Genomic DNA, 17,257 nt, shown 5'->3' with positions numbered 1-17,257 from the left:
CGCCTTTTTCTATCTATTCATTATTTTACATATTGCATTTATTTATGGTTTTATCATAAGGACATGAGGCAGTTTATTATAAAAAAAGGAATGATAAACTAAGATTAGTAATGATTTATGGAAATTGGGATCTTAATGCACTTTATAACAAAATTTAATAAATACTTTAACTATAAGATTTATCTAACACGTCCGCTGGTGTGACGTTCCAACGGCGATAACACTGCTTTGCATCGTACTTAGTTGTACTTTAGCTTACTATACCTAAAGCGCATTGTCTGGTGTTTGTCTGGTTAACTTAAGAGCTGTTCCCAGACTAAGGCCAGAATGCCTACAAAGTAACCTTCGTGCCGTAGTACACATTTAACACTAGTATAGCAGTGTTACCGTCGCACTGCACAGAATGTCGTCTGGATGGTTCGGTCGCGGCGATGCGCATAGCATTTTGTTTTTCTTTCATTTTTTCATCTGCTCCGCGACGCAGTATTCTGGGCATGTATCTATTCGGTGGTAAGTTTTGCAAGTTCGTCGAAGACAACGGCGCCGAGCGCGACTGCACTTGCCCTGAGATCATCTCGCACCACCCCAAGTGTGAGTGCGACAGAAAGCATTTTAATAATATCCTGTGGGCTACCGTCACCGTCTTCCAGGTAAGATTCGTCAAACTGATGTGCACAAGGTAATTTTAGCAGATTTATTTGCGATCCCAAACGAGTTTTTCGTAGAGGGTATAGACACCGCGATTTTCTCGTATTTTTTACCACCAACAAAAGTATCGCCAAGAAACTAATTCATCTTGTTTGACAGCTTTGGGAATGTTGTGAAAAAAGATGAAGGATGATTATATTGATTATCTTTGTCTGGATTTTAATGTCCACAATATTTAACTTGGCATGACCGAGAAATTCGCCGTAGACAATTATATTGGCTGATGTATAATTTAGAGTTGTGGTATTGCATTTGAAGGAGCGCTCCGTAGTTAATGCATCTTGCTTGTAGCTAGCTCTAGGAATGCTGGACCCTCTGCTTGTGTATTCAGGTCGCCGTCCGTGTTCCCTGTCATTACCCTGTATATTTGCGTACACTAACACAACTGTCAACATAACACTAACAGTTATTAACACGCTGATTTAACGAGTTTCTTTTGATTTTTTTATTAATATTCAACGTAACTTTTACATCCAAACACCGAAAGGCACGACTTAAACACTTTAATGACAGCACACCTTGCTTATTTTGATTTATGAAATTTGAAGATATTCGGTGTGGTAGAGAGACTCGAGCGAATGATGGAAATTCTCAATGATCATATAATATTTCAGGTTTTGACGCAAGAAGATTGGAATGTTGTACTGTTTAATGGTATGGAAAAGACGAGTCACTGGGCTGCATTATATTTTGTTGCCCTAATGACTTTTGGAAACTATGTGCTATTTAACTTACTGGTGGCTATTCTAGTAGAAGGATTTAGTTCTGAGGTAGGTCTGATCTACGGATTTCCACTTCCTTTTCTAAAGTCTGTGACATTTGACATGAGCGATGCGATTCTTCTAGCGGAACGAAAGGAGGGAGCGAGAGCAGCGCGAGCTGGCAAAGTCAAAATTGTCTAGCGAGTGTTTCTCTGACAACAACGAAAATCAATATGACGAGTCAAACTCGGGATCACATTCCAGTGACAGTTTCTCTCAGGTGAACCCTTTGTGTTGGTGTTAGTTGTTCTTGACTGCGCTTTCTGTAATTCTTCTTGACGTGCCTCAAAAATTTCTAAACCTTCTTCTTGATTAGCCATCTACAATTAGGTAGGTATTTGTGTGTGTATAAAGAGCGAAGAGTTTTTAAGCAAGCCTTTTCTGTCGACCATTTATGGGAAGAAACAATTAGTATTGTACTTAATTATTTTATAAGCACTTCAATGTTACCCATTCATACCCATGGCACACAATTACATATACACAGTTACTTTGGGACGAATCATTTGATTTTGCTGGCAGTGTTGTATCGTGATATGTGTGTGATCGTTAATGGGTCAATGTTTATTGGTACAAAAGGGATCTTGTTGTAGGTGTCCTAAATATATCTGCTGAATACCTAAAATTCCCATTTCAAAATGTCCATGCATGCGTGACACCAATAACGATTCCCCTTTTTAAACTGAATAGTACATAGACACAGACATTAATTACAATACTATAAATAAATACACATTTGTGATCGCAGAAAAGGCTTATTATTTTCTAAATACATTATTCTCTTCGCTCTAAGTAATTTGAGTTTGTGTGTCGTTGTGTTTGTGTGTGTTGTATAAATACGTACCAAAACATGATTTTAATGGTTTATATAATTTTGATTAGAACGAAATAAAAAACTATTGGAAATCAGCTGACGATATTCGAAAAGCCAAAGACGATGTAAATGGACATAAGGATAAAGTTATTCGATCACGAAGAAAGACGACCAGTTCAGGACATCACCCGACGCTTTGCAAAGACTGCGCACAGTCCAACAAATGTAACATACAAAAGGTAAACAAAAAAGTAAGATTTAGATACTTGAAAACATAATGTGAACGGTGTGAGAGAGGAAGAAGAAAGAAAGGAAGTAACTAAAGATTTAACAATAACAGAATCATCTGTAGAATTTACACTAACTCATCTTTACACTCCATACTTAAACACAACGTTTGTTGTAGGAATCCAAAATGCTTGCAAATAATACTGGAGTAGAGATTCCCAACCTACCCATGATCACACACACTGCCGCTACACCACAGGACTCCCCGTCCACGACCTTGGAACCAGGAGTGTCGTTCAAGGACTTCCCTGTGGCACTCAATTTGGAGAAATCATCGATGCTGTCGAGCATGGAATCGATTGATAGGACTTCGGTATGTTTTATAAAACTAATCGATGAATGTTTGGAATAAGATGATTGTACTTTGAATCGAGTTTGAAACAACTAAAGATTTTTTCATTTAGTTGGAATCATGACAAATTAATAGGTACAAATATTTTCAATCTAACGAGGAACATAAAAATTTGTCACCAATTCATAGTTTGCTAATTGGTAGCTAATTTTATAGCTAACCTATTTAACATTTTATGAGTTTCTACAGCGCAACTTGTATTATTAAAATGAACGACGACGATACCTGACGACGAACTGATCTTTTACATTTATACACGATGTTATATGAGGAAATCGAATAATTTTAACAGCCTCATCAGATTAGAAGAGTAAAATTTTATATGTACTTTTCTGGATTTCGCCTACTTTCAGAGTTAATATCATTAAAAATAATAAAAACGCAGTTTTGATGGCGATGATGCCGTCATCGGACATAATCTAACTATCCTCGTTTTGATAGATATCATAAAGTAACTAGTGACACGTTTCAAAAAGTATTTTTTTAGAAATTGTATAATGCATTCGTTGGCCACGTATAATCAAACAAGTTTTTATATTTCAGTGCACCAGCATACCCGGTTTACTAAAGCCTCCAACGCTCTCAGGAATCAACAGCTACACTCTAACCCTGCATTCAGCCACATCCCAGCTAGGATCAGAGAAAGCCAGACTGCCCCCACTAACTTTATCCCCCCACCCCGTCCGACCCATATCATTATCGTCAGGTTCCTCAACCCCCACTACTACGAGGTCGATGCCATCTCCAATGATGCCTGAGAAGAACCTACAGATTGTGATACCGATTGCAAAAGACGATAATTGTATCAACACTAGTGATAAATCTAGTCTTCTAAGCTCCCAAAAGTAAGTAAATTACTGTTAAGGTACAGCGCGGCAAATTTCGACTAGGGGGCAAATGTAACTTGTCAATTTTTTCTATGTTTTACAATGTTTGCATTGTAAAATAGAGTGTCCACCGGTTATATATGGTAAGCGTGTTCAGTGGATACATGTAGAACTCAACATCATAGTGTAATAATGGAAATAAGTTTTTTTGCAAAAATTTCATTTTTGGTACAAGCTTTATCGCCGACTGTACCTTTCTTTCAACAGTCATCTACTGCTCTCCGAGACTTTTCTAAAAACCCCTTACTCGATGGAGATACGACGTTTCATAACAGAGGTCCTATGATCACCTTTCTGCTCCACCACCAGGTCAGCTCCATGATACCATAATATTGCATTGTCACGTGATTTATATATGTGTGAAAAATTTCAGCTCAATCGGAAACCGGGAAGTGGGTCAAATTTAGCTTCTATGTTTTGATGCACACTAACATACTAACAAGTGAAGTTGAATAAAAGCGTTTAAAAATGACAATTGCCTCCCAGTCGAGATTTGCCCCGTTGTACCTTACTTATTTTTTAATTTAGATCAAGGTATTCTAATCATTTCTAATCAGTGTAACTTTAGGTAAAAATATTATATCAGAAATTTTAAACAATAACAAGTTACTGGGAAAGTTTTCTTTTGAATTTAGGTAGTTACTCATATTAATAGCATACAAGAAGACAGAGAAAAAATACGCATCATCTAGCTTTCCTTCTCTGTTCATGTCTCATGTGACTTAAATTTACCTAAATATGTAGATAACGTTCCTTATTCAATTGATTGTTTATCTAGGTGTATTTCAAATTACTTTGCACTTCATTTTGCGTTACTTTTCTATACTTAGATTAAAAATCGTCAGCCTGCCTATCCCCGCAAACATTATTCAAAGACGTGTGTGAAGGGCTAAAGGCCGATACCTCCAGGCAGACAATTATGGTCGCGTGATAAATGATAAAACATCAGCCCTATCACACTATTTGTAAGTGCGATAGGGACGGCCCGATGTTATACCATTTATCGCGCGACCATGATTGCCCTGCCGGTCTTCGGAGGCCTGTGCTGTGCATTACGTATATGCGGGGTGTATTAAAGACTAACAGATAGGTACTTTATTCTTTTTGGTCGTTAGGTTTTTTATCAATTTATCATTTATTTTGATACAAAAATAAAGTATGTGTATAAAATAAAAACCTAATGAATAGAGTACAGCTAGCAGCAGTCATGTCAGAGACACAAAGAAAGACAGGGAATATCGACGCATATCTTATCTTATCCAATACTGCCATCGCCATCTGCATCAGACTCTTGATCTTACCCAATTTCCGAGTCCCTTCTCTTAATTTCAGTTCCTTGAGTTGAAAATGTTGAAACTCATACTTAGTATTAAATAAACCACAAATACATATAAAAATCACAATATAATTTTAAATTATGGCTTAGGCCCTGTACCAGTTGCAGTCGCCACGTCTGTAAAGCCCCTTGTAGTTTCTTTTAAATGGCTAAATACCTAGATGTCATGTCATATACACATCTGTGATGTAACTGAAAATTAAAAAACATCGCTCAGAGTCCTCAGAGATAAGGTTCAAATTTGCATGGAAAAAAATACAGTGCAGTCAAAATACCATCAAAATACGAAAAAGCATATGTCAATGTCAATATCACTGCCGTATGCCGTATTTCAGGCCATAAGGGCTGTTTTCTCAAATATGAAAAAATCTCAAAAGCAGAACTTTAAATAGTATTTTATGCAACAGGCGTTTAAAGGAGATCAAAAAAGACGAGTGGCGTGGGTAACAATTTGAGGCGAAGCCGAAAATTGTTATTAAGACGCCACGAGTATTTTTTGACTCAGTTAAACACCGTTGCATACAATACTTTTTCTACGACCATGCACTTAGTTTTTAATAGGTTTCTTGAATAACTTTCGTGAAATTCACACTGTTTCCTGTATTTTGACGCAAAGGTTTGCACTGTCAGCTCAGCTGCCCAAAGCCTTCCCGCGCACGCGCGCCGTATCTTTATAAGGCGTTGCCATGGTTACAGAGCCAAACAATGCGTTTTCAGTTTTTTCGATACTGCGCGCACGCGCGGAAAGCCGGCGGACACTGGCTTTGGGGAATAGACTTTTATGTAGGGTTTTAAAGATCTATGCACGACCCTGTAAATGACGAATAATAGTTCGGTAGTAGAAAAAAGACTTTCTAGGAAAATTATTTTGAACTTGATAGGTAGAACAATTTTTAAAAGTTGTACAAAAAAAATCTGAACTAAGTTTGTAACTATATGAAAAGCATTTATTATCTTAGATTGCATATTTTATATGCATATTATTGTAACGAATTTTCTTTCAAATAAAAAGAGAATTATTAGAATAGGTTGACGGTGTCTACCGTAAACTGGGGTTACATTGACCAATTTGGGAATTTAAACTTCTCTAGCTTCTACATTTAATGGGTATTTTTACCCATTAAATGTAGGAGTTAGAGAAGTATAAATTCCAAAATTGGTCAACGTAACGTAACTAAGGAAGAAAAAAAATGGGACCATCAACTTTTTCAGTCTTTTCCTGCTAAAAATCTAAAAAGGTAACAAAATAAGTGATATCAGGATTATTGTTTTCTGTCACGATGCCTGCACGTATGAAATGTTTCTTTTTAACCCAGTGGTTGACTGATAGAGAATGCCTTATGTCCACCATGTGTACTTATTTTTTTATGTGCAATAAGGAATAAATAAATAAAAAAATAAAATAATGTACGCAGAAAAAAAACGATGTGATCAAACATAAACTGACATTGGGGTTACTTTGATACACTATATATTTTTTTTAATGATAATCGAATGTAATCCCTTACAAAAGTATTTTATGTCAAGGAAAGATAAAAAAAAATGGTTCGCAGTCAAATATTACAACTCTTTAACGCTATTTTGGGGTTACTTTGATCAAGAATAAAAAATAACATCTTCGAAAAACCAACTTTATTTGCAATTATTTCAATATTTATCACAAGAAGCGATCAAATTATCAGCCTCAACAAGTACCGTGACAAAATCAGACAATAATTAACTATGTGTCATTATGGTCAATGTTACCCCATGCAAGTGATCAAAAGACACCCCACAGAGTAAATCATTAGTAGTAAATACCTAGTTTGACTTTATGATACAAAATTCAATACAATGGTATAGCTAAACACATTTCTGGCAACCTAATATTCACTGTGAACCTTTTACTTTAATACCCACTACGTTAGTTTAGAAGTTTATTTAAACATGAAAAATAGCAACAAACTATGCTTATATTTTGACACGTTATCCGCACTGTCCACGACCATACTTACTTATTCACCGCGTCAGAGCACCATCTAACTATAAAGGTTGGTTAAGGGTTATCATAATATGTGTAGATTTCATTACCGACCACTCATAACATATTCAATCCTTATTTTTTGGTAAAATAAATATAATACGCTCGTGACAGGTCATATTTTGTTCGCAATCCGAAAGAGTCAACCCTTTTCCCTATTCACCCCCTTCCCGACCCTAATCAGCCCCTTCGTAAGCCTATTCACCCCATTTGCGACCCGATTCCCCCCATTCCTGATCCCATTCACCCCTCAGGCCGCGGATATTTATTCATCCCGTAAAAATTCCCCAACACAGTTGCGTCGCTTTCTTCATGAAAATCATTATAAAAATGAAAATATGTCTTATGATATTCTGTTATACATAAACTTTAGAAGTGTATACACATTCAAAAGGATAATGAACGATTAAAATGAGTAAAAATCCAATAAATTTGAACGTCAACTTTGACAGACATGAAACTGTAAATAAAAATGTGTGGCTTGCACATTTTCACTGTAATTTTAAATATGTAACACATTTTTTTTTTAGTAACATATTGTGTATAATACTTTTCACTCAACAGATAACTGTTATTGGCCTAATACTAGGGATGTACCGACTAGTCGCCGACTAGTCGGGAAAGCCGACTATCCGGCCACATTTCTAGTCGGCGACTAGTCGGCAAAAAAGGCCGATTAGTCGGCACTTCATTACTGATAGAAAAACAGTACAAAACTAAATTATCAGCTGAAAATTATGGTTGCATTATGTACCTACTAGCTTTTGTCCGCGGCTTCGCTCGCGTTAGAAATAGACAAACAGTAGTCTATGTCACTCTACATCCCTTCAACTATCTCCACTTAAAAAACACGTCAATTCGTCGCTCCGTTTTGCCGTGAAAGACTGACAAACAAACAGACACACACACTTTCCCATTTATAATTTTAGTATGGATTCGTAATTCCTTTCTTTGTCAAAACAACAAATGTCTGTAATCATCACAGAAATACATTTCCTACCTAGGATTATAGATTTCATAGGCAGAATCACTACCCACCAAGCCAAGCCGCTTATTAAAAATGGAAAATGTATATAAATATTGGCATGAACCTTTGAACCTGTAAAAAATCATAAAAAGCGCGAACGAAGAACCAAAACTGACATTCAAAATGTGAATTTAGTCGAAAATTATGTTTAGGTAGGGATGTACCGACTATTGATTTGGACGACTAGCCGACTAGTCGGCCGACTAATCGGGCACTCAAGCGCCGACTAGTCGGTAGTCGGCCTAGTCGGCCAAATCAATAGTCGGTACATCCCTACCTAAGACTATGTAAAAATACCTATGTAAGTTGAATTTTTACGGCTGTTGTCCTAAATACCAATAATAATAATAAAAAAAAAAAAACATAATATATTATTTTCCTACTTTGATTGCGGAAAATAGAAGGAATATGTCAAGAAATATAATAACATTATATACCCCCGGAACCCTTTTCACCCCAAATTACGGTATTTATTAAATTGTCATTATGTAAAATGTCGGAAACTACGGAACCCTCTCCGAGACATTTCTAGAAACCCCTGACTCAATGGGGATACGACGTTTCATAACAGAGTTCCTATGATCACCTTTCTGCTCCATCATCAGATTAGCTCCATGATACCATAATATTGCATTGTCACTTGATTTACATAGGTGTGCAAAATTTCAGCTCAATTGGAAACCGGAAAGTGGGTCAAATTTAGCTTCTACGTTTTGACTCAAACTAACATAACTAACAAGGCAAGTTGAATAAAAGCTTGTACCTATAAAGGCTTCTGATACTAGATTTGCAATAAGTTCACTTGTCATAATTTAAGAACAGATGAGACAGACATATCCAATGACATAAGTCTATACCGTTTTCGTGAACTGTCAAATCACCTCATACAATTTACGGCTGTAAGGCAACCAGGTAGGGTTTATTATTGCACTTTAATTACATATTAATGATTTCTAGCCCGTAAGATATATATTTGCTTTAACAATGGATAGATATTTATGCGGGTGAAAGTGTAATTTAGGTTTTTATAAAGAATCAAATATTTTTAAGCGACCCGATCAGATATGTATGCGGATAAGGACCCTCCCACATCTACCGTCTTGCGATCGTAGCGTCGGGCCCACTGTATGGCTAAGCCGCGTTGACGCGGCGTCTTTTTCCATACAGTTGGCCCGACGCTATACGCTCGCGAGACGCTAGAAAGAGAGACCATGTTTTTGCCGGTCACGGAGCATCACAAATTTTGGCCGGGAACATGTCGTCATATACTTATGGCCCACTATAGAAAATCAGATATTTTTTCACGGCTGTTCATAGTCATTTATGCTGGTCACCAGCTGGTGTTCCATGAACATTTGGTCTAAGTAGTTGAGTGGAGAAGTGCCATTCAAAACAAGCGCTTTGTAAACAACGATGTATTTAGGTGATTTATAATTATTATTGTTTTCAACTTACGGTTACGTGTTCGCGGTATGCACAGAGTAAATCTTTAATGAAATTGAGTCATTTTTTTATATACACAATTAAATTTGAACCAGAAGCACTATACCTATACCCGCTCGCATTCCCCTTTTTTCTATTCTAAGTAAGAATCGATTAATACGTATCTGAATATGTATGAATAAATTAAATTGTAATTGTTTACATACAACCTGTGAAGTTTGGTTGACAAAATTTGACGTAGGTACTGTCATATATATTTTTAAAATGACGTACTGTTAATACCAGCGTAATGAAAATGTATTCCAATGAGTAAAACAAAACATGAAACTTTTTTCAATTTAACCGAACTAGAATGAAATCATTTATACTCATTCGGTTGTGTTCGTTATTTTCTTTAATAATGTGATATATTTTTATTTATTTTTTATGCACAAGCCATGCACCTTTAAATTTTAAATGAGATTGGATCTCCACCTGACATATTTGATTTACCCTATTTATTTTGAGCACAGTTTTACACTGGTATGGTTTTTCGTGTACGTACACTATTTTCTGTCAAAATATTTGTCAAATCTAATTGTCAACGCGGAGCGACCGGCGACACGTCTGCCTCCGATGAGCCGCTCACGGCGTCTAATCGAAAGGAGAATTCTGACGGCAATGGCGAATGTATGGAAATTTTACGATAGTTTAAATTTAAGGTAAAATTTCTTTGTTGCCTTTGAGAGGAAAAATATAAAAAACCTCAAAACTTCTAGTCCATTTATCTGGCTTTTAGAATCACTTAATGTTATAACTAAAGTATTGAATTTTTTTAACAAAGTTTACTAAACGGCGACATACGTTTTTCTCATTTTAGGTCAACTTTGCGTGGGTTTATTTATTATACCTTTAATAATTAGAGATTCTGAATAGTCAAAAGTTGTAGACACACTCTTTACGATAATAACTCCATTTATTTTATTTCATTTAATTTAGAATTAAATGGCAACATGCGAGTTAACGAGTATTTTGGCATTTAATAATTGACTTCGATATTTCTTCTCTGAGTATTCAAATTTCACATTAATAATAGTAAAATTGTATTGAAATAAATTTTATTATCTATAAGATATTAATTACAACCTACCCTTCTATTCGTCTGACTTACAAAGGCCTTACTGGAATGAAAACTGACAACGAGAGCATTTTGGTTCAAATATGTCCTTTTGAGTAGATACCTGTTTATTCATTCAACTAGAGACAAATATAGGTACCTACGAAAGTTAAGGATAGATTTATGTCAAGCCAATATTCGATCGTTTTATCTATGACAGATCTAGTTTAATAAAACATAGTAACAGATAACAAGGTTTTAATGTCATAGTAGCGTTGTTGAATTAATGGAATCTGCAGAGGAAAATTGATGTAAAGAAATTATTATGCATAATAAAATAAATAATAAATAAATATTATAGGACATTCTTACACAGATTGACTGAGCCCCACGGTAAGCTCAAGAAGGCTTGTGTTGTGGTGAGTACCCACATAGATAATATACAAATACTTATATACATTGAAAACATCCATGACTCAGGAATAAATATCTGTGCTCGTCACACAAATAAATGCCCTTACCGGGATTTGAACCCGGGATCGAATAATAATAATAAACTTTACACTAACTGTCAACGCAGGGCAGCTTGTGGCGAGCTGTTGGGGAACAGCGACCCCACGTACCCGACTGCTCCTGGGGAGTTCTGTTACCCGTAAGGCGGGTGGGTGGGACAGTACTCTCTACCTCTGGCTTGCCTTGGCTGGCCGTCCAGAGTGGAGTCGTTAGGGCTATATGCCCCAGGGGTGGAAGTGAAAATTTGCATAAGACGCGAGTTGGTGCAGTGGCTTAGCAGCCACTGGGCAGAAAGCGGTGTACACCTCTCGACACCCTTGAGTTCTCACACCGGTGTTGCCCTTGAGCCATCTTGGATGTCGCTTTTTGTGGGGGCCCATCTTGTGGGGACGAGTCACCGTCTGCCGGAAATAAAATTGGATACCGTTTTATTAGGCAGGCGTCCGGTTTTTTATCCATATCCCAGTATTTAGTCCATCACTTTCATCAAAATAGACCAGTTCATTTTAGATTCCATTAACTCTCAAATAGTCCTTACACCCTGCCGGGTGTTGCCTCTGCGTGTGTCCCATGATACGGGCAAGGGCAACATCCGCTCGGTGTACCCCTTACATTTCATTCAAGTGTCGAAAGGGCCTTTACGTGTTGGCTTCGGCCCCGCGCATGCGTCCCAAAGGTCCGGAATACCATTGTTCCGTGATGGGAAAAACTTTATGTCAACCTTGATTGACCGTGTGCTTAACCTACAAAGAGGATCGAGTATTATAGAGTTACTGTCAAAATAAAATGTGTAATCACAGTGCATAGATGCCATCTGTCGACACAGGCTTAAAACCCTCAGTTTTCACAATTTGGCCCATATTCTTAGATTGATATGTGTTAAAATGTCAAAAAATCATATTAGCGCCATCTAGCCGAGCGTCCCCTAAGATGTAATGTCATTTAGGCCACCGTACCTTTTTCTTTATAGTTCTGATATACGTTTTTTCTTAGGCTGGTGTCAGGCAGACCGTCCGCGCGGAGCGATCCGCGTGACCAATTTATATGAAATTGATGTTGTCGTCCGCGCGGAACCGTCCGTTTTACTCTAAAACGCTCCCTGGACTTAATATACATATTAAGTCCGGTGCGGATCGCGGTCGGTCCGCGTGACACTAAATACCAGCCTTAGACATAATAACATGTCTTTGCCTACAGATCAGTGACTCTCCAAAGTCCGCCCTCAAACGGAGAAGACAAGTGCCGGGTCCAGCGCGGCTACAGCTGGCGTCTGTCCCGACCGAGCCTCCGGAAGAAACCGAAGCACCGGACCGGGTCCGATTCAGAAGCCATCATACTGAATAACGGACGGGACCATGTCGCTTGTAATGGTAAGTGGATTTGACACATGATATTAAAAGGAAGACTAATGAAATAATATATAAAACAAGAAGAATAAAGGAAAAAAATATCTCACTCAAGACGAGGCGGTATGGCCTATGGTCCTAGCTTGTCCAGAAGGACGAAAGGAAAAAAGTTTTAATGGTAAGAATAAAGGTCTGGCGTGGTGTTAAGCTAATTTAATGGTTCAATTTAGATTCTTAGCTCGTGTCGTGTGACACATTTGCGGACAGAAGGGAAGAATTCGGATATTAATATATTGGCAAGAGTCAGGACGAGTGAAGAATGACGTGTACCTACTTGTACTGTTATTTAAATGGGATACACATCCGCTTGATTTTCAACTTTAATTTTCCATTCAAATACCTATTGTCAAACATTAAATTACCCCATCTCTCCGATCACATAAATATCATGTGTACATCAGTCACCGGCATAAATATAATATGTTGATTTCCATAGGTACCTTGTCACATTAACGCCTTGTTTGAAATGTCATACGAAACTGTGAAACGATTTAAAGCGACGAGGTACAGAAATCATCACTTATTTATGCCGGTGACTTAAGCAGCTATCGAGAACGAGCGTACACTCATGCACTGATAGTGCCTGATAAATAGAGATCAAATGATAATAGAGACCACTCTCCGAAAAATACGTGAGTGAATAATACAAACAGTATATCTCATGAGTCATGACATTTTAAATTCTAGAAGAGAAATTAGAATACTGGAAACAAGATGCAGAACAAACAGAACAAACTACAACTGCTTATTTCTTTCTTATTATAAAACGTTTTGTGACTGAAAGTGCGTTTTCACATTATACGATCCGATATTGGATGTAGGACCGATATCCTATACATTAAGGACGCCATCTTTGATTTTTCCCTGTGAAATCCTTCCGACATCCGATATCGGATCGGATAATGTGAAAACGCACTTATTCGTATTGGTCTTCACGTCAAGCAATAAAATACTAGAGGAAATAAAGAGCAGTTAATATTTTAATGGCTTCAAACGTAAAATCAAAAGCCACTGAAGCCAGATATTTACGATCGGTTTCAGCTGAAAACTATTGTTTGAAACTTGTCCGGTTTTACGGGACATTAATAGCTGGTCTCGTAAAAGAATACCATTTTGGGATATTCGGAGATTTCTAATAGTTGTTTGTCTCCAGGTTTTTTTATTATGCCCGTAAATAATCACTACAATTCGACAGGACAATATTTGTTTAGCTTAACTTAAAACGAATAAATCCATTCTGCTTTAAGGTTGATTATATAAAAAATATATATTATGATCTGAAAGATAATCAACCTTACAGCAGAATGGATTTTTTGAAGTTAAGCGACACATTTATAGAAGTAGGTACAATTAAAAAACTGTATTTCTGTAAAATGTCGAGGTAACGCAACGAACTAACTAACTATTTTGGCTCAGTGATCCAAAGTGAATCTTGGCCTCGAAACGAGAGATCGCCACCTGTCCCGATCCTGCGCAGCCTCTTGCCAGTCACTGACTTGAAGCCGACGCAGATCCGCCACCACACTGTCCTCCCAACGAAGGAGGAACATATTTCTGTACCAATCCCATTTTAAAATCATAATATCTGTCGGTTCACTAATTGAGATAATAGAACTGTCATTCTAACTTAGGCATTTTTTTTAATCGAGCCTAAATTTCAATATTTTCGCATATGTCTTCTATTTTTCTCTACAATAAATCAAAAACATAATTTCTTAATGCAGGGTCCAGCCTCCGCAAGAACGAGCTGCTTCTCTCCTCTTCCATCATCAAGAATGACACACAATCGGAGTTGCCCAACAACAGAGCCAAGTCGCAACTGCCGGCTCCCAGGGTGCTACCACAAACTGCTAGGAAAGTGTCCGCTCACACTGCACCACTGCTTCCCGATGTAAGTGAAATGAACTTTGTAACCTTAAAACCCAGCGGACAGTCAGCCAGGAAAGTGGTTTTCAACTTTTTGACTCTCTTTTTAAACACATGTGGTAAACCACTTTTTTGACTGAGTGTACAATTTGTTCCACATATTTCAAAATCTATTTTGAACTTTTATTGATTTATAAAAGGTTCTAAATTATAAACAAAACAATGGCTTCAGGGTCTCTATAACAGAAGGTGATGATAGATATAAGAATTAAGCTTTCGCTCAAGGGGTGCCATTTTTTTTTTTGGTAATTTTTATGTGGTTTCCACTCAGAATCGCGTGCTTTTTCAAATCCAATAAGAGAAAAGGTGTCCTAAGGTTTTTTCCCATTCCGTTTACCATTTTTTCATTTTTGTATGTCGGTAACGGTCGGTAAACATGACCTGGGTCTCTGTCTGTAGGCACGTTATCGCTAAGCAAACTGGTACCATTAATGTCTCGTATTAAATTACAAGAACAACTCATTTCGGTTCTGAAACGAGTATGATCGTTTCAATAAGGACATTGGTCGTCGTTTGACTTAACTAAGATTAGCTATTAGCTCTAGATACGGTATGACAAAAATAACGTTACTTATAACAAAAACGTTACTTTTGACACTTATATTCGAGCCAATATCTGATATAGTATGACTTATTAACTAAGATTAGATATTAATTAGAGATACGGTTTGACAAAAATAACGTTAGGTACTATTAACAAAAACGTTACTTTTGACACTTATATTCAAGCCAATATCTGATATAGTTTGACTTATTAACTAAGATTAAATATTAATTAGCTAGCTGATATGCGGTTTGACAAAAATAACGTTACGATTAACAAAACCGGCCAAGAGCGTGTCGGGCCACGCTCAGTGTAGGGTTCCGTAGTTTTTCGTATTTTTCTCAAAAACTACTGAACCTATCAAGTTCAAAACAATTTTCCTAGAAAGTCTTTATAAAGTTCTACTTTTGTGATTTTTATCATATTTTTTAAACATAATGGTTCAAAAGTAAGAGGGGGGGGGCGCACTTTTTTCCCTTTAGGAGCGATTATTTCCGAAAATATTAATATTATCAAAAAACGATCTTAGTAAACCCTTATTCATTTTTAAATACCTATCCAACAATATATCACACGTTGGGGTTGGAATGAAAAAAAAAATCAGCCCCCACTTCACATGTAGGGGGGGTACCCTAATAAAACATTTTTTTCCATTTTTTATTTTTGCACTTTGTTGGCGTGATTGATATACATATTGGTACCAAATTTCAGCTTTCTAGTGCTAACGGTTACTGAGATTATCCGCGGACGGACGGACGGACGGACGGACGGACGGACGGACGGACAGACAGACATGGCGAAACTATAAGGGTTCCTAGTTGACTACGGAACCCTAAAAACGTTACTTTTAACACTTATATTCGAGCCAATATCTGATATATTATGTATTTTAAAGTTCGGAACAAGCATGCAGTCAGACCCTATTGAGTTAAGATTCTTTTCTCACTATTTTGGAGCGTAAATTGCACGAATTAGATGACTGTGTGTGCCCATAAAACTACAAAAAAAATTATTAGACTTATATTGACCGGGATATAGACCGTGATTACCTTTTTGATTTTTGTCGAGCTCCCGATATTTCGACGCAGTTGCATGCATCATGATCACGGAAAACCGTGATCATGATCACAGTCTATATCCCGGTCAATATAAGTCTAATGAAAATAAATGTGAATCATTCAAAACTCTTAAAAATTGTATTGGTTCGACCAATAAAATTTAGAAGCGATTTTGATATACCTAGGTATTTTTTTTTGCATTGTTTGCATAAAAACAAATACCTATCGAATTGACGACTTAAATGTTTCAAAATAGCTACTCATATTTGGAAACCTCCACTGCACCTTAACCATGAACACAAGCGCGGATCCAGCTTTATGCCCAGGGGGGGTCACGTGGTAAAGGCCCAGGCCCCAGAGGGGTCACGTGGTCTATTTGTATGGCCAACCTAGGCTCCAGGGGGGGGTCATGACCCCCATGACCCCCCCCTGGATCCGCGCATGCATGAACACTCTCAAATTCAAAATGAATTATAATAAAACCGCAAAGTCACATTCCCGTGCCAACTCACAGTAATCAATCAAAAGTCGCATTCGTCAGTTATCAATTATTATTACCGTGCGACGTCACCGAACTTTTCCTAATGTTTGCAAAGAGACTGGAAAATGATTTATTCGGTTTCAGAATTCGTGTTGATTGTAACTTTCTTAGGTACCTATTTGTAAATATTTTGTTGTTATTGAATACACAGAATAGGTACTCCTTATTGGCACACCACAGCAAAAGATATAGCAGAGACAAAACAATTGGTTATAAATAGAAACAACAGGTTCAGATACTATACTGAAAATAACTAGGGATCTAAAGTAATTTTAAGTGAAAATGGACAGTGACTATTTTCTATCACTGGGGATTCCAAACATGTTTCATGAGGTACTCGTAAATTGGACAGTGTTATGGAATAAGCGATCAAGCGACAGTTAGTTGAGATCGAGAAAATGAGCTAGAAAGATTTGAAATTTGAATCAGTTGTTGTAAGTTCATTTATAAAGTAAAAAAGTTAATTTTGACATTGAACCTATAAAAGTGTTCATAATTTAAATAGATTAAAAAAATAACACCGTACCTATTCAAGTT

The 17,257-nt window shown here is 37.0% G+C and overlaps 1 protein-coding gene across 1 annotated transcript in view; it reads left to right on the top strand.

Annotated features, from left to right (window-relative positions):
- LOC125233195 (voltage-dependent T-type calcium channel subunit alpha-1G) overlaps window positions 1-17,257 on the top strand; it is a 294,775-nt gene that overhangs the window by 243,482 nt on the left and 34,036 nt on the right. Inside the window, exons 19-26 of the mRNA XM_048139099.1 lie at window positions 485-650; window positions 1,323-1,478; window positions 1,555-1,689; window positions 2,352-2,522; window positions 2,690-2,884; window positions 3,467-3,768; window positions 12,443-12,615; window positions 14,376-14,542. Coding sequence (XP_047995056.1) covers window positions 485-650; window positions 1,323-1,478; window positions 1,555-1,689; window positions 2,352-2,522; window positions 2,690-2,884; window positions 3,467-3,768; window positions 12,443-12,615; window positions 14,376-14,542 — 1,465 coding nt within the window. The remainder of the gene's footprint in view (window positions 1-484; window positions 651-1,322; window positions 1,479-1,554; window positions 1,690-2,351; window positions 2,523-2,689; window positions 2,885-3,466; window positions 3,769-12,442; window positions 12,616-14,375; window positions 14,543-17,257) is intronic.

The sequence above is a fragment of the Leguminivora glycinivorella genome, chromosome 14, assembly GCF_023078275.1.
Source record: "Leguminivora glycinivorella isolate SPB_JAAS2020 chromosome 14, LegGlyc_1.1, whole genome shotgun sequence".
NCBI lineage: Eukaryota > Metazoa > Arthropoda > Insecta > Lepidoptera > Tortricidae > Leguminivora > Leguminivora glycinivorella.
The sequence above is the reverse complement of the archived record's forward strand: the minus strand, read 5'-3'. Positions and strand labels throughout refer to the sequence as shown.